Source organism: Capricornis sumatraensis, chromosome 8 (genome assembly GCF_032405125.1).
Source record: "Capricornis sumatraensis isolate serow.1 chromosome 8, serow.2, whole genome shotgun sequence".
In the NCBI taxonomy this organism is placed as follows: domain Eukaryota; kingdom Metazoa; phylum Chordata; class Mammalia; order Artiodactyla; family Bovidae; genus Capricornis; species Capricornis sumatraensis.
In genome coordinates, this window is record NC_091076.1 from 8039199 (window position 1) to 8057024 (window position 17826).

A 17826-nucleotide genomic window follows, 5' to 3' on the forward strand; every position below is an offset into this window, starting at 1 on the left:
ATTGAATAAAAGAGCAGTGTGGTTTTCTGGGTCTGTTGTTTTTCTTTTCTCTCACACTTCTGCCACTGTCGGTGCCAGCACCAGGTACCGAAGCTGTGTTCAGCATCTGGCCCCACTGTCCCTTTCCCAGGGGAGCCTCTGGAACCTTCATTTAAGGAAGTCCGCTGCCCCCACCCTTGGTTCCCATTCTCCCTCCCTGTGCAGGTCTGCTGGGGAAGCTGGTGTGTGGGTGGCCCCACCTTCTGCTAGTTCACTGATTAATGGCTGAAGACCAGGTTCCCCCTTCCTGGTCTTTGTCCTTTTGAAGGCCTTCCCCTGGGGCTCGGACCCCCACATTCGATGAGCTCCAGTTGTGTTTCGTGCCTGGAAGCTGCCACCTGACTGAGGCCCTGGGCCTGGGGAGGCCTCAGCACGAAAGGTCAAGCCAACTAATCCTGCCTGTCAGGCTCCAAGCTGCTAAAATTAAAACCGCCAAGTGGCCTTTTCTCTCTGCTGGTGACTCGCAGCCTGCCACCATGGCAGGCTTTGGGGAGAGGTGGGGGCAGGAGAAGGGGCCCCACTTTATGCTTTGTAAGCACTTCATAGAGGGTCTCAGGCTGTTTTGTTCTGTGTCTGGGCTAATGGGACAGGCCCGTTGTGGCACCAGGAAAACCCAGTTGGGACTTCTGGGGTAGTGAGTGAGGTCCTTGATCAGCAGCTTCTGCTGATTTACGGCAGTTCTTGGACCTGCATGGGACCCCACACTTCCCACCACCTTCCCTTTGGGCAGGCTGAAGGACAGCAAGCTTTGCAGCCCACAGCACTGGGCCAGTGGAGACAACGCTGGACTGGGCTCTTCTGCAGCTTGGAGATGGAGCAGGCCCTTGGTGTCTGAGCCCTGTCCAGCTTGGTTGGGCTGCTTTGCTGTAGGCCTGCAGGGGTTAATGGAGCCTGAGAAGCTGGACCTATTCACTAGGTCTCCACAAGCAGGCCCTAAAGGTCCCTTGACTGAAAGAGAGGGGAGATCTTTCTTCTTTGTCCTTAGCTGACAGAACGGGGGCAGGGCCTGGGGCCTGGCAACCCTCTTTGACCTTGGCTTCACCGCGTTGCTTCCCCCACAAGCTCGGTTTCCCTGGTGGGCTCATTGGGCGGTTAATTAGCTCTTTGAAGCTCTGGAAGAGGCAAAGTGGCGCTATGTGGCTTTTAGAAATAAAATCAATAAATGACTTAACCATAGCTCAGCTATCTCTTCTGTCTCTCTCCCTGGGGCCAGCTCCATTCCTGAGCTCGCTCCGGCTCTGCTCCCAGCAGTGAGGTTTTGTTTAGGTTTTGGTGAGTAACAAAGTGGCTGGCTGGGGCATGGTCTCGGCCCTTTCTCCAAAGCAGCAAGCACCTGCCTTTGTGGTGGAACCAGAGGGGTGAAGAGGGCTTTCCCAGCCGCCTTGGGCCCCTGGGGGAAGGCAGAGCCCTCTGCTTGACCCTGTTCTGGTTCTGCTGCTGCAGCAGTGTCTTCCCTGCCCCCTCAGAGCCAGGTTGGTGGAAGGAATGTCCGTTGAGAAAGGTCACTGTTAGGGCTCTGTTACTGAGACCCCGCCAAGTGCTCTGGAGAAACCCAAGATTGGTCCCAGGAAGGAGACAGGATTTCTGGTTGGAAATCTAGTCGGACATAAACAACCTCTTGAGTTAGTTGATGTATCTGTTTAGAAACCATTGGACATAAACAACATAGAGTTAGTTCAGAGTTCGGGCTGGGAAATTGTGTTTCAGGGTTCTTTAAAAGGAACTTCGCTGGTCCAGTGGCTTAAGACTGTGTGCCCAGTGAAGGGGTCAGGGAAATAAGATCCGACATACTGCAACAAAAGCTCTTGTGTGCAGCAACTAAGACCCGGCACAGGCCAAATAAGTAAATGAAGTATTAAGGCTTCCCTGGGGGCTCGGTGCTGAATGCCTGCCAATGCAGGAGACATAGGTTTCATCCCTGATCTGGAAAGATCCCACAACTAAGGAGCAACTAAGCCTGTGTGCCACAACTACTGAGCCAGCACTGTAGAGCCTGGGAGCCCAGCTACTGAAGCCCAAGCCCCCTAGAGCCCATGCTCCACAACAAAAGAAGCCACCTCAATGAGAAGCCTGCACACATCAGGTAGAGGGTAGCTCCTGCTTGCTGCAACTAGAGAAAACCCTGCACAGCAACGAAGGCCAAGCACAGCCTGAATAAATGAGCAGAATTACGTATATATATATATAATATGTACAGATGTGAGAGTTGGACCATAAAAAAAGCCGAGTACCAAAGAATTGATGCTTTTGAACTGCCGTGTTGGAGAAGACTCTTCAAAGTCCCTCAGACTGACTGCAAGGAGATCAAACCAGTCAATCCTAAAGGAAATCAGTCCTGAATAGTCATTGGAAGGATTGATGCTAAAGCTGGGAGCTCCAATACTCTGGCCACCTGATTTGAAGAAACTCGACTCATTGGAAAAGACCCTGATGCTGGGAAAGATTGAAGGCGGGAGGAGAAGGGGACGACAGAGGATGAGATGGTTGAATGGCCTCACTGACTCGATGGACACGAGTTGAGCAAGCTCCAAGAGTTGGTGATGGAAGCCTGGTGTGCTGCAGTCCATGGGGTGGCAAAGAGTCAGATAACGACTGAGCAACTGAACTGATACATAAACCTATACACACACCGCCAATGGGGAGTGAAATGGGGGAAGGACTTGGGGAAGCCAGTAGGTCAGTTTCAGTTTTCAAGTTTCCATCATGCTGGGCTGGGGGATGTGAAATAAAGAAGGGTCTCCTGGGGTGGCATTACCCTGGAAAAGACTGGCAAGTTCCAATGGGTGCCATAGACACAACAAAGGCCAAAAGAGCCCAGGAGAAAGGTAGCTGGAGAAACCAACTCAAAGTATCACATTTGTTTCCCACCAGAAACATGTTGTGTCCCAGTTCAGCCAGTTCCTTGAGTGCAGGGGCAGGGTGCTCACCCAGTTGAGCAGGGGGAGGGGTGTGGATTGAGTTGACTTGGGGAGCAGAATAAGATAGCAATGTGCTCTGTTGGGAGCAGGTTCTTAGCAGCAGGAAAATTAAGGGTCAGTGCAAAGAAGGTTTGCGTGGCCAAAGCATGCGGCCACAGTTGGGGCATGAGGTGCCAACACGGGCAACTGGTGCCAAAATGCCTCTGAGCTCTCTTCGGCACTCCACGAGGAAGGCAGGCCAGGCGCCCGAGATGCTGGCCGAGCTCAGTGCTTGGTACGGGTCGGGAGGTGGGGAGGTGAGCCTCCCCTGAGGCATAGCCCAGGAGGAAAGGCTGCGTTACACACCGAGCCACCAGGCATTCTTTTGAAATGCAAGGTGTAGGATAGTTTTAAAATGCAAAAGAGAAAGTTTTCTATGTTCATACGACCTTGGTGTAGGTGTGTCTTGGAATCCTCTTCCTGGTCTTTTTTTTTTGAAGCACACCCTAAGGAAGACCAGCCCAGACGCTGTCTGGGAGCAGAGGCAGAGCAGGGCTTGGCTTTCGGAAGACTAGGAGTTTGGCCTCCATACTAAGCTGCCATTTCCAGGGCTGGATCTGTTGTGGCTCAGAAAGTTCTCAGAAACGGCTGGGCCGTCCTTGAAACAAACTGTAGCATCTTGCAGCTGGCCAGGCTTCTGATGTGCTTCCTTGGCCCTCAGACCAGAACACCCAGGCTCCTCTTCCCCGGGCCCACCACTCTAGGAGGCCCAGCCTCCTTTGAAATAGCACAAGGCCCTTGGCTCCTTTTGCTCAAAGAACAAAGCAGGGGACTTCCCTGGTGGTCAGTGGCTAAAACTGCACTCCCAGGGCAGGGGCCCAGGTTCCACCCCTGGCCAGAGAACTAGATCCCAACATGCCGTAACTAAGACTTGGCACAGCCAAAAAACAGGAACAAAGCAGGATCTGTGACCAACCTGCTGCTGCTGCAGCTAAGTCACTTCAGTTGTGTCCAACTCTGTGCGACCCCATAGATGACAGCCCACCAGGCTCCTCCGTCCATGGGATTTTCCAGGCAAGAGTCCTGGAGTGAGTTGCCTTCTCCGTATGACCAACCTAAACAGCATATTAAAAAGCGGAAACATTACTTTGGCAACAAAGGTTCATCTAGTCAAAGCTATGGTTTTTCCAGTGGTAGTGTATGGATGTGAGAGCTGGACCATAAAGACAGCTGAGCGCCGAATAATTGTTGCTTTTGAACTGTGGTGTTGGAGAAGATTCTTGAGAGTCCCTTGGACTGCAAGGAGATCAAACCAGTCCATCCTAAAGGATCTTTAGGAACTGCGTGGCTCCAGGGCAGGAGAAATGAATGGGAGAAGGCCTTCACTCACCTGCGGCATGGGGATTGATACCATTGTGTGTGTGTGTGTGTCTTGTGCCTGTGTCTGTGTGTGTGTCTGTGTGTGTGTGTGTATGGACTGCTTCAGTTCTCCTACCCCTGTGGGCCACAGGACTACAGTTCCCAGGGGCCCCTGCTCCAGGCTGGTGGCCCCTAGCCAAAGCTGGCCTGTAATCTGACCATCCCCCTTGAAAGGTCACTTCAGAGCTCCTTGAGAGACAGCAACAGGGGGAGCTCAGAGTGGCTGGACTTTGGTGGGGGATGGGGTGGGGGCAGTGGCCCTGCCTCAGGCGACCTCTCCTGGAACCGAGAGTCCCGGTCCCCCTTTTTCAGATGCCCAGTGTCCTCCGTTAGCTTCACCTTTTCTGTTCGGGGCACCCTGATGCTCTGCGCAGGTGGCCTTCAGCCACAGCATATGTCCTCCCCACCAAAGGGCAGGGCCACCATAGCAGCTTGACCAGAGAGCATCCTGCCCATGGTGTGCAGCCTGTTGTGTGAAAGTCAAGAACCGAAGCCAAGCTGCTCTGCTGGAGGCTGGGCCTCCTGACACCTGTCCTCCTCGACAGCCCCCTTGGCCTCTCCAAGGAGCCCTGATTGAGGGCCCACAGTCAGGCCCCATCCTTCATCCATAATCCGAATTCAGGGCAGCCTCAGCCAAAGTCACAGCCCAGCCGCTCCAATCAAATCTCAGGCCTCTCAAGCCAGCACTCTGCCTGCTGCTTCCTGACTCCGACCCTGCACAAGCCAGGCCCCAGTGCCCGCGCACGAGGCCTGGAGCAAGTGGGTCAGTGCAGGGCTGCGAAGGAGCCAGGCCGGCCCTGGCCCTGCCCTGCCCCTCCTCTCCTCCGCTCACCCCAAAATAGCTCCCTGAGGAGCCGGGCCAAGACCCTCCCATTGAGGGAAGGGGTGGAGCAAGCTGCCCAGAGCCAGGCTTTAAAGCACCAGCCGGCTGGGGATCTCCACTCCCTGGCTGGAGGCACCACTCAGGCCGCCCGTCTGCACAGTCAGTCCGGCCCACCCTCCCGCAGCCATGTCCCGGCCCCTGACAGACCAGGAGAAGAGAAAGCAGATCAGCGTGCGTGGCCTGGCCGGTGTGGAGAATGTGACCGAGCTGAAGAAGAATTTCAACCGGCACCTACACTTCACCCTTGTGAAAGACCGCAATGTGGCCACCCCGCGGGACTACTACTTCGCACTGGCCTACACGGTGCGCGACCACCTCGTGGGCCGCTGGATCCGCACGCAGCAGCACTACTATGAGAAGGACCCCAAGGTGCCGCTTGGGGCACCCCGGGTGGGCAGTGGGCTGGGGGGCCCTGCCTGGGGGCTGGGAGATCTGGAGCGAATGACAGGCCCTTTCTGGGGTCAGGACTTTCTGCAGCAAAAGAAAGGGTGCCTCCGGGTTCCTGAGGTTGGAAGAAAGGGGTGCCAGGTGCAATGGGTGCTAGAACCACCCAGGGGGAGAAACCTGGTGTCGGGGGCAAGTCAGGGGCCTCGGGTCCGGTAGGCTGGTTGCAAAGGCTCAGCACTCAGTCAGAGAATGGAGAGGCTGCTGGGGGGTGGGCAGGAAGACCCCGCGGCCTGGGTTGGATCCTAAGTGGAAGGATGTTCTACTGAACGCGTGTGTGGTGTGCCGGTGTGCCGGGTGGGGCGCATCTGGAGTGGCGAGATCAAGTGTCTGTTGGGGTCACTGGTAAAGGTCAGCAACCTGACACTGCTGGGCAGGGGTGGGGGAGGGGAGGGGCGGGAACCCAGGAAACCAGGATACTGGGCACCACACCGTCAGCATCCTGGATACTGCAGTGTCTCTCTCCACCCCCCTTCTTGGGACTGAGGCTTGAGGGCCAAGGGGAGCTGGGCACTGCAAGGAAGGGAGATGGCCGACTCTAGCCCTGAGTCATTGTGTGACCTTGAGCCAATGACTTCTCTCTCTGGGCCTGGCCTCCCCTTTTCGGGAGCTCTTGGTGGTGCTTCCCCGTGTCCTGACTTCCTGATGGGCTCTTGGCAGGACTGCGCGTGAAGGAAGGGGTTCCCAGCTCTCCTAAGCACCTCAACCCCCTGAGGTGGATATGGCCCCATTTTTCAGATGAAGAAACTGAGGCTCAGAGAAGAAAAGTGAATTGTCCAAAGTCAGAAGAAATGCTGGGACCAGTATCTTACCTGCTGGGTCCCAAAGCCTGAGAAGGCAGGAAAACTGGAGGCAGGGCTGGAACCCACTGGGGCCTAGGAGTGGGGCAGGAGGTATGAGAGGTGCAGGCCCAGCCGGCCCTGGCTGAATGTCAGGGGGCGGCCTTGACCCTCCCTCCCCTCCCCCTCCCCGTCTATTTCTCCGGACAGAGGATCTACTACCTGTCTCTGGAATTCTACATCGGCCGGACGCTGCAGAACACCATGGTGAACCTGGCGCTGGAGAACGCCTGTGACGAGGCCACCTATCAGGTGCGTAGGGGTGGGCACGCCTTCAGGACTGGAGGGCTGACCTGCTGGCCCTTGGCCCTGACTTCTGCTATACCCTCCCACCTCTAGCTGGGCCTGGACATGGAGGAGCTCGAGGAAATCGAGGAGGACGCAGGGCTGGGCAACGGGGGCCTGGGCCGGCTGGCGGGTAAGTGAGCGGGGCGCCAGGACACTGGGCAGAAGTGTTCCTTTATGTTGGGTCTCTGATATCCACCTCCTTGCACACCCCTAGCCTGCTTTCTGGACTCAATGGCAACACTGGGCCTGGCTGCCTACGGCTATGGGATCCGCTATGAGTTTGGGATTTTTAACCAGAAGATCTCTGGGGGTTGGCAGGTGAGTGACCTTGGGCCCTGACCTTGTGGTTATGATGAAGATGGCTATTTGTTCATTCATCTGCACATAGATCCAGAAGCAGCCCCAGCAGCCTGGGTGGAGAGCATCTTTGCCCCTTCCCCCTGGCCCCAAGCCAGCTGTCAGCTCCTGGGACAAGAGGTCCACGGCTGTGGAATGTCTCAGACTCTTATGCACACACCGAGCCCCCTTGGATCTTCCACCAGACTGGGGGCCCACCTACCACAGAGCCGGTCATTCATGCCCTCCCTCTATAGGGCACACCAGGGATGCGGGCTCCTGCTATACCCACCACCTGCTGTGGTGTGAGCCTGGCTCTGACTCTGCCTTCCTTTCTCCCGTGACCCGCCTGCGGTTCAGATGGAGGAGGCTGATGACTGGCTTCGCTACGGCAACCCCTGGGAGAAGGCCCGCCCTGAGTTCACGCTGCCGGTGCACTTCTATGGCCGAGTGGAACACACCAGCCAGGGGGCCAAGTGGGTAGACACACAGGTGAGGGGAAGCCAGGGAGCAGGGGGAAGATCTAGTGAGGCGGAGGGGAGGACTGGAGGTTCTGGAGGAAACAGGGAGAAGCAAAGAAAGAGCCTGGAAGCTACTGGACCGAGTGCAGTTTTATATCGGAGGCCACTGAGCTCAGAGGAGTTAAGTGACTTACTTGAGGTCACACAGGTGGAACCCAGAGAGGCTGGAGATAGGGTCACAGGGGAGCCAGACCGCGTGAAGAGCTGGGAGGAGGAGAGACACTGCCCTGCTCTACCACTGCTCCTCGCCGCCCAAAATAATCACAGAGTCTCGGCTCCCCTGCATATTTGAGCTGGGGGCTTGATGGGAAATAAACCAACAGCCCAAAAAGGGGGATAGGAGAGAAAACTAAAGCCTAGGACGGGCAACTGACATGTTCAAGGTCATAGAGCAGGCTGGTGGGAGCCTGCCACTAAACCGGGCGTCCAAACCCCCGCTCTACCACCAGTCCTTTTGCTGTGGCTGCAGCTCACCTGCCTCCAGATGGCTGCACAGCAACCTCGAGGCTTTCAGAACCCAGAGTTTGTTCCGCTGTCATCCACGCTAAGGTCTGGCAGGGCTCTGGCTTGCCCTCCTAGCTGTATGCTCTTGGGCCAGTCCCTTCCCTGTCTGAGCTGCAGCATTTGCTCTGCTCCAGTCAGGGGCTACTTAACGCTGGGGAGGGAGGTGTGGGTGCACCCCTTTCTCCATGGTAGCTGGCAATTATTTGCAGCAATTATTGATGTTTGTGGGCTTTGGTGGCTTAGCAGTAAAGACTGCTTGCAATGCAGGAGAACGGGTTCAATCCCTGCATTGGGAAGATCCCCTGGAGGAGGGCATGGCAACCCACTCCAGTATTCTTGCCTGGAGAATCCCATGGACAGAGGAGCCTGGCGGGCTACAGTCCATAAGGTCGCAAAAAGTTGGACACGAATTAGCAACTTAGCATTCAGCGTGCATGCACATTGCTGTTTGCTAATTGTGGGAGGTGGGGCCAGCATTAGTCACTGCTAATTAGCCCTGTGGTTAACCTTTGGATGGACTTGACCTCTATGACCCCCTCAGCCAGGACTCGTGGTCCCCCCAGTCCTTCCAGGACTCCAGAATGTCCTCTAGATTGTGCTCAGGTCAGGTGGCCAGCACATCCCCACCATGGCAGAGTGGCCACCAACAGAGGCCCACCTTGGCCTCTGAGCTCATCCCTGCCTCCTCCTGGAATCCTCGCAACAGCCCAGCAAGGAGGGCCGGCGGGGGTGTGAGGAGGCACCGGGATGTCCTCTCTTTATGGCCAAGGCCCAGAGAGGTTGGTGGGGTTGCTTGTGGTCCGGAGTTGGGACTGGAACCTGGGGTTGGGGGTTGGCTGGCGGAGTGCAGGGACAAAGCACAGAGTTCCGGCTCTCAGGGCCTCTTAGACACAGCAGATGCCCACCTCTTAACAACAGGCGGGGTGTCCCACAGGTGGTGTTGGCCATGCCTTACGACACACCCGTGCCGGGCTACCGCAACAACGTCGTCAATACCATGCGCCTGTGGTCTGCAAAAGCCCCCAATGACTTCAACCTCAAGGACTGTGAGTTCAGCCGGAGTCAGCAGCCCCCTCCCACTGCGGAGCCCCTCGACCCAAGCCTGACCCCGTTCCCACTTTTGTTCCTTAGTCAATGTCGGTGGCTACATCCAGGCTGTGCTGGACCGCAACCTAGCTGAGAACATCTCACGGGTCCTATATCCCAATGACAACGTATGTTACCCTCTGGGCTGGGGACAGGAAGCCAGAGTGCATGGGAGAGGGCAAGAGGGGGAGTGATACCTGCTGGTGCCCTAGTCACACCCAGGGCATTTTGCTGGCCCCTGAGTGTCCTGTGCTTCCCCCCAGTTCTTTAAGTGTGAGGATGCTTGGATCCGGGGGTGGGGAGTGGCTCTTTGGAGGAGCTCTTCCCTGGAGACACCCACAATACTCCTGGTCCTTGTAGCCCTCCCTCCTGACCCAGCTGCATTGCTGCTTCTTGGTGGGAGAAAGACTCTTGGGTCCCTGAGGTGAAGCAGTTCAGGGCTTAGGATCTCGGGATGGGTGGGAGTCTCTCCTGGCCACGCCCACAGAAGTGTTAGGCCACACCCACCACATTGACCCCGCCCCATCTCGCACTGTCCCCAGTTCTTTGAGGGGAAGGAACTGCGGCTGAAGCAGGAGTACTTTGTAGTGGCTGCCACGCTCCAGGACATCATCCGCCGCTTCAAGTCCTCCAAGTTTGGCTGCCTCGACCCCGTGCGCACCAACTTCGATGCCTTCCCAGATAAGGTACCAGGCCCCAGGGAGGGTCGGTCTCTACACGTCTGGTGAGTGGTGCCTTCCCTCTCACCTCCAGCCTGAGCTTGCAACCCCCATTTAATAGATGAGGAAGTGGAGGCTGGGGGTGGGTGTGAGGGTTATCTGCTTGAGGATCCTCAGTATAATCCGCTCTCCTCTTCCTCCTGCTCCACAACTACCTCCTTGAGGGCCTCCACCTCGAACCACAAGGGGCCCTGGGTAGGGGGTACTCTCAAGGGGCAAAAGACAGTGACCATAGCCTTGGGGCCAGATTGATTCTAACTGTCCTCCACCCCCCCTCCCCCAGGTGGCCATCCAGCTCAATGACACCCACCCCTCCTTGGCCATCCCTGAGCTGATGAGGATTCTGGTGGACCAGGAGCGACTGGAGTGGGAAAAGGTGGGCTTCGGGGCCCATCCCCTACTCCCGCCTCACCCTCTCCATCTCAGGGTTCCCTTCCCACTCTGGGGAGGGGATAGATGTGGGTGGAGCCCCCACTGAACAGACAGGGGTGTGATACCCAGAGGTGGGTGTCCTAGAACCTGGCCTGGCAGTGGCAGAGCTGGGGCTCTTGGCTGCGCAGTGTGTGTGGAGAGCCATCCGGCTTAAGCCCCGGGGATCCTGCCTCCCCACCCCACCTGTCAGGCATGGGAAGTGACTGTGAAGACTTGTGCCTACACCAACCACACGGTGCTGCCCGAGGCCCTGGAGCGCTGGCCTGTGCACCTCATAGAGACCCTGCTGCCGCGGCACCTCCAGATCATCTATGAGATCAACCAGCGCTTCCTTAACGTGAGTGGAGAAGGCCTGGGGTGAAGGGTGGGGGCGTGGAGGGCCTGGGGAAGGCTATGGGCGAAGATCTGGGGGAAGGGGCTGGGGACCGGTGTTCTGGGTCCTCGGCCTAGCTCTGGTCTCTCCCGGCACAGCGGGTGGCAGCCGCGTTCCCAGGCGATGTAGACCGACTGCGGCGCATGTCGCTGGTGGAGGAGGGCGCGGTGAAGCGGATCAACATGGCACACTTGTGCATCGCCGGGTCTCATGCCGTCAATGGCGTGGCTCGCATCCATTCGGAGATCCTCAAGAAGACCATGTGAGACCCGCTCCCCAGACTCCGCCCCTCCCGCTGGGCCCCACCCACTGCCTGGTACTGGGCACTCAGAGCCGCCCTCTGCTGGCTCCTTCCACAGGTAGCACCGCTCTTACAAGGGTCACAGGTTTGCTATCCAGTCCAGTCCTGTTCTGGGATGTCCCCTCTTACACACAGCACCCCCCGCCCCCCGCCGTGGCCTTCACCTCCAGGACCCTTTCATCAAGAAATTAGGGTAGGGGCCCCACGGAGAAGACCCTCATTCCACAGGGGTGATTGATGATCTTCCGACCCTATCCTGTAGCTTCAAGGACTTCTACGAGCTGGAGCCTCAGAAGTTCCAGAATAAGACCAATGGGATCACCCCTCGGCGCTGGTTGGTTATGTGTAACCCTGGGCTGGCAGAGGTCATTGCTGAGGTGAGAAGTCATGTATGGCCAGTAGCGGTCAACACAGTCACGGCAAGGCGCAGCTGGGTGTGGTTGCATATGTGGTTCACTGTAGGGTGCCCAGCTGAGGGCTGAAATCCATTCTGCACTGCGTTCCCAAGCCTTGCATGTGTCTGGAGGAGGGGAACCATCTTTTTATGTGAGCTGATGGAGGCCCTGGCTGTGAAGGCCAACCTGAGGAAGTTCACAGCCTAATGGAGGGTTATCAGCAGGTCACATCTTAAGTAAGACCAGAAAGGAGCAGAGATCACAGGCCCTGGAAGTCACTGCCTGTCAGAGAAAAAGGCCAGCACGAGGGTCTGTGGGGGTCAGATGGGCGTCAGCCATCCAAGCTCAAGGTCAGGAAGGGAGGAAAGATGTGCGTACATGCCCTGCCCCCTAGCTGGGAGGCTGCAGAAGAAGGCACTATCTGCAGTGGACTGCGCCTTTTTGACCTGGAAAAGGACCCCTTTGTGAAGGAGGACAGGGGAGGGCCATGGGCCTAACCAAGCACCATCTCCCTCCAGCGCATCGGAGAGGAATACATCGCAGACCTGGATCAGCTGCGCAAACTGCTGTCCTATGTGGATGACGAATCCTTTATCCGGGATGTGGCCAAAGTGAAGCAGGTGAGGAGCGGCGCTGCAACCTGGGACAGACACCTGTGCTGGGGCCGGAGTGGAGAGTGCTGGAAGGGCCGACTGTCCGGGTCAGGAATGGCCCGTGCTCATCTCTCCTGCAACCTCAGGCCATTGGTAGAAGTTGCCTGGAATCAGTCCGTGGTGGGAAGGCATCATCTGACCTCACTGAAAGGGTGCTGATGTTGCTTAGCAATGTCTGCCCTGATGCAGGAGTGGATGAAGGTGGCAAGGGGGCCTTCTATCCTCACCTTCCTGGGAAGGAAATGAGACTGTAGGATTTCCTGAGGCTGAGGCCTATTGGTGAGCTCTTCCCCCTCTTCTGCCTTCAGGAAAACAAGTTAAAGTTTTCTGCGTACCTAGAGAAGGAATACAAAGTCCACATCAACCCCAACTCGCTCTTCGATATCCAGGTGAAGCGGATTCATGAATATAAACGCCAGCTCCTCAACTGCCTCCATGTCATCACGCTGTACAACCGTGAGTGGCGGGCTTCCCTCTGGCTCCTGTTCCTGTCTCTGTGTACCTCCCAGCATACTGCATACTTCTCCATCAACATCTCCTTTGGACTCAGGGCAACTCTTGGGACACGGAATTGTCCCCATTTCACAGATGGGCAAACCAAGGCACAGAGAGGGGGGACATGACAGATATGAGGTCACCAGCCCAAGTCAGGCCTATTATTGCCCAGCCCAGTCCTGGTGCTACAGCCCAGAGGGAAAACCTGGCCCACTCACTGGATCCCTCTGTTTCTCCATAGGTATCAAGAAGGAACCCAATAAGTTTTTTGTGCCTCGGACTGTGATGATTGGAGGGAAGGTGAGAGGCCGAGCCCAGATCGTGGCTGTGGTCCTTTGATATTCAGGTTGAGGTTAGCTTGGTTGGGTTGCAGGATGGGGGAAGGAGGCCAGGCTGTGGAGCTGACCCCAAAGTGTGCCCCCACAGGCCGCCCCTGGGTACCATATGGCCAAGATGATCATCAGACTCATCACAGCCATTGGGGATGTGGTCAACCACGACCCGGTGGTGGGAGACCGCCTCCGCGTGATCTTCCTGGAGAACTACCGAGTCTCGCTGGCCGAGAAAGGTAGGGTGCCACCAGTGGGGATCCTAGGGAAGCTCTGATGAGTTCAGTCCCTGGAAGAGATATTAATCTCCTCTTCCTGGGGTACTGGTACTTTCAAGAAGAATCTGGAGAGGACAATCCTCAAATCATGAGGATGTTCCCTTAGTGGTGGAATGTCATGCAAGATGGGATGAAATTACAGGGGAGAGGGACCTCAGTAGTGCCCTTCAAATCACACAGTGGAGCTGGGGGGTGGGAGGAGTCCAGGTTAGATCCCAGATGTTCAAGAATCAACAAGAGGTGGGGAGGGGTCAGTGAGAAGGAAATAGTTGGTGAAGACTGGAGGCCTGGAGCGAAGGGACTCTGAATCTGGCCAGGCCTGGGACCAGACGAACTTCAGAGCCTCCAGCTGACATGGGGGCTCTTCCTGGAGCTGAGCGTGTCCCCTGCTGCCACCCTGCAGTGATCCCGGCTGCTGACCTCTCCGAGCAGATCTCTACTGCGGGCACTGAAGCCTCAGGCACTGGCAACATGAAGTTCATGCTCAACGGAGCTCTGACCATTGGCACCATGGACGGGGCCAACGTGGAGATGGCAGAAGAGGCTGGAGAGGAGAACTTCTTCATCTTTGGCATGCGGGTGGAGGATGTAGAAAGGCTTGACCAGAAAGGGTAAGGCTGCAGAGTTAGTCCATGGGCAGGAGGCACCAAGGTGGGACTGCTGGAGGGTAGAGCTGGGAGCAAGAGGCACCACTGGAAAGGCTGGTCTGGGATGTGCAAGGTCTTTTTAAAAAATTTATTTGGCTACCTTGGGTCTTAGTTGAAGCATGTGGGATCTTGGTTGCGTCATGTCACGTGGGATCTTCTGTTGCAGCGCACAAACTCTCTAGACTCTCTAGTTGTGTTGCTCTGAGGCTTGTGGGATCTTTATTGCCCAACCAAGGATCAAACCCATGTCCCCGCCATTGCAGGGTGGATTCTTAACCTCTGGACCACCAGGGAAGTCCCTGCACAAAGTCCTAGTTAACGGCCCATCAGAAGTCTGAAAACTTTTGAGGTAGCGTAACAAATAAGATCAATGAAATGAGAAGAGACAGAAGTAACACAGAGCTGAAGGAAAAGGAAGAGGAAATAATATCAACCCACAGAAATAATATCATTTCTGGAATTGGGAGTAAAATGAAATTCTCAGCTCCCTGGCAGTCATGGCAAAAAGGGAAACATGAGTATGGTAGTTATACCTGGGTTTGTGGTCAGAAATGCAGATCTTCAGAGACAATCTTCCTGGCATTACATTTTTGACATTTTATTTTCAAATATGATTCTTTTCTTAGCATAGAAGCAGTCCATGCTCATTAATTGGAAAAATACAAAGCTACAGAGAAGAAAACTGTCTTTTATAATCTCATCCCCCAGATTTAAAGCCACAGTTCTCTTTTTCTTCACATATTTATATGTGTGTGTATATATATATGTAGTTTTTAAAAATTTTAATGAATTTTTTGGCTGCACTGTGCTGCATGTGGGATCTTAATTCCCTGACCAGGGGTAGAACCAGTGCCCCCGGCATTGGGAGCATGGAGTCAACCAGTGAACCATGAGGGAAGTCCCTGTGTAGTTTTTAAAAGTTGGAAATAATATATGTACAATATTGAATCCTGTAATCTTAACATTGGAGAAGCATTTTCTAAGTCATTAAATAGTCTTTCAAATATTTTAAATGTTTGTATAGCATTCCATCCTATGGAAATGCCATACTTATTTAACTAATTCCATGTAGTTGGACGTGAAGGTTGATTTTCCTCGTTTGTTAGTATAAATGTCCCTTTGATGACCAATCTTTTACACTGATGTCCACATCTCTAATTATTTCCTAAAGATAATTATTGTGCTTGCTATATGCTAAGGCGATTCAGTCACATCTGATTCTTTGTGACCTTATAGACTGTAGCCTGCCAGGTTCCTCTTTCCATGGGATTGTCTAGGCAAGAATACTGGAGTGAGTTGCCATGCCCTTCTCCAGGGGATCTTCCCGACTCAAGGATCAAACCCTTGTCTCCTGTGTCTCTCTCATTGCACACGGATTCTTAACTGCTGAGTCACTGGGGAAGCCCAAGATAATTATTAGAAGGGGATATTTCTGAGTCAGAAAAGTATGCATTCTTAAAGCTCCTGATACACATTGTCAAATCGTTTCCCAGAAAGTTGGTACCAGTTTACACTCAGCTTACAAGAGCAGGCACTAAATATTGAGAGGAATTTCTCCTGTGGGGCTTGACTAGAAAGTTCAGACTGGGTCTTTTGGATAGGAGGGAAATGTGAAATGTTTTGAGTGAAGCCCAACATGTTCAGAACTAGACTCCAAACAGACACCTTTGGCTGCAGGATGAGGCTCGACTGGAGGGAGGAATGTCCAGCTGGGGAACCAGTGTGGGGGCTGGCACCAGATGGCAGGAGGAGTCCCCTACAGCAGGCCAGTGCTGGGGATGGGGGTTAGGGACACTGTTGAGGAGGAGGCCATGGTTTCTGGTTGGAAGAGGGGAAGGAAGGAGACGAAACTGGTCTGGATAGACTTGAACCTGGGTGGCTCGGGGAGTGATTGTGCTACCCCAGGAAGTTGTTGGGTAGGAAGTAGTTCCTACCCTAGGGGAGGAAAGTTGGTGCCAGGACAGTGATGAACATGGCTGGACAGTTTGAGTTTAAGAATGTTCCTCAGGATGTACCTGTTGGCTCCTCCTGGAGCCTGAAAGTGAGGCCAGGGATGGACTTAGGATGGTGGGGAAGAAAAGCCATTTATGGAGGAAACAGACCTGCTGGGAGACAGTGGTGGTGTGTGGGAAGAAGAGTGGAAGGACTTCCAGAGCGAGTCGGCAGCTGTAGGGAGGACAGTAGCAGGCTGGACCTGAGTTTTCAGCCTGGGGCTTGGAACTTCCTGGATATTTGCTGGAGGAGGAGCCAGGAACCCCTTTCCAGGGTGCTAACTATGGCCCTTCCCCCACAGGTACAACGCCCAGGAGTATTATGACCGGATTCCTGAGCTTCGGCACATCATTGACCAGCTGAGCAGTGGCTTCTTCTCTCCCAAACAGCCTGACCTATTCAAGGACATTGTCAACATGCTCATGCACCATGACCGGTGAGCTGGCGGGCCAGGGGCCCGCGTACGTGGGGTTGCAGGGCTGAACAGGGCTCAGGAGCCGTGGAGAGGCTGGACAGGGCTTCAGGGCAGTTGCAACCACATTCCTTTGGAAGCAGTATCACTGTCTAGGTCCTCAGGAATCCAATAGGACAGGATGGGTTTAGCCCTTGACCCCAGGAGACTTTCCCACTTCTCCATTCCCCTCCAGGTTTAAAGTCTTTGCGGATTATGAAGAGTACGTTAAATGCCAGGAGAGAGTCAGTGCCCTGTACAAGGTGAGAGGTCCTGGGCCGGGGGTTGGCAAGGCTTTTGTGGCCCTGGTTGGGATGAGGTGGAAGGTGGGGATCCCACCCTCAGAGCAAACCCAGAGCTTCCTTGTGGCCTCTAGAACCCGAGAGAGTGGACGCGGATGGTGATCCGGAACATAGCTACCTCTGGCAAGTTCTCCAGTGACCGCACCATTGCCCAGTACGCCAGGGAGATCTGGGGCGTGGAGCCGACCCGCCAGCGCATGCCGGCCCCGGATGAGAAGATCTGAGCCTCTAGACTAGACCCAAACCTGCCCCTGAGTCTGTTTGCAGTCCCTTGGGCCAGCTCCAGCTCTTCGTCCAGAGGGTGGGGTACTGGAGTTAGATCTCTAGCCCTCTCCTTGGAACCCCCATTTCCCATCATCCTCGAGCTCCCAGTGTTCAGCGTGACGAAGGACACTGCTCCCACGCTGTCCTCGGGCTCCCCAGCCCCTCCTGTCTATGGGTTTGACCAACCACACCCACTCCCCAATAAATTGATTCTCCTGGGGAGCCTCCTTACTCCCCTCTCTGCTGGGAAATATTTTTAGCTCTGGGCGGCACAGCAGCTGCGCAATCACCGTGCCTTAGCCCCAGCCGCGGCAGGTGCATCCCCTCAAAAGGGGGGCGGCCTGTGGGGGTGGGGCCCGAGACTCTCCTGCCCGCTTCCAGGCGTCACCCTGCACGCCTCTCTTCCCAGTGCTGTGTCCATACTAGGTCAGCGGCCCGCGAGGCTGGCCGGGGGCGTGGCGTCCGCCCGGGTGGGGCCCACCCGGGACCGGAGCAGGGCCTTAAGCTGAGGCCTCCTGCTCCGCTGAAGCAAGATCCACGCTGTCGGGGGCGGGCCTCAAGAGGGGGAGGAGTCCCCGCGTGGTTGGCGCCTTCTTGACTCCGCCTTAGCCCCGCCCCACTGCGGCGTTTAAGGGTCTCTAAGCAGGTGGCTACGCTAGGTCCAAAGCAAGGGGAGTGTTCGGGCGGGGGCCGATTAGGCTGCGCCGACGTTGCCCCTCCTCACTTGGGGTCCCGAAAGGGCCTGCTTCTAGGTCCCATATTACCAAGATTGAGTTGTGGGGGAGGTCCCGCCTCCCCAGCCCGGTAGCAGGGAGGGGCAAGTCTCAGAGATTTGTTTGGGGCCCGTGGTTTCACAGCGAGTGTGTTTGAACCTGAACTGCCGGAAATGGTTACCGGTTCCCTTCGGCCCGGCTTGTGGGGACCCCAACCGCCTGCGGC

At 55.6% G+C, this 17826-nt stretch overlaps 1 protein-coding gene across 1 annotated transcript; it reads left to right on the forward strand.

Moving 5' to 3' along the window:
* Positions 1-5364: 5364 nt before the first annotated feature.
* Positions 5365-16847, forward strand: PYGM (glycogen phosphorylase, muscle associated). Its single transcript, XM_068976029.1, has 20 exons — positions 5365-5607; positions 6672-6773; positions 6861-6939; positions 7024-7127; positions 7506-7637; positions 9105-9216; positions 9302-9384; positions 9799-9942; positions 10259-10351; positions 10598-10744; positions 10879-11042; positions 11344-11458; positions 11995-12096; positions 12438-12585; positions 12866-12924; positions 13051-13192; positions 13635-13842; positions 16172-16306; positions 16518-16584; positions 16698-16847. The coding sequence occupies exons 1-20, from the start codon at positions 5365-5367 to the stop codon at positions 16845-16847; spliced, it is 2529 nt and encodes an 842-aa protein (XP_068832130.1).
* Positions 16848-17826: the final 979 nt, after the last annotated feature.

Coding starts and splice junctions, on each gene's coding strand:
- PYGM (XM_068976029.1), top strand. CDS start 5,365: ATGTCCCGGCCCCTGACAGACCAGGAGAAGAGAAAGCAGATCAGCGTG. Junction 9,217..9,301: donor TGACTTCAACCTCAAGGACT/GTGAGTTCAGCC, acceptor TTTGTTCCTTAG/TCAATGTCGGTGGCTACATC. Junction 13,193..13,634: donor AGTCTCGCTGGCCGAGAAAG/GTAGGGTGCCAC, acceptor GCCACCCTGCAG/TGATCCCGGCTGCTGACCTC.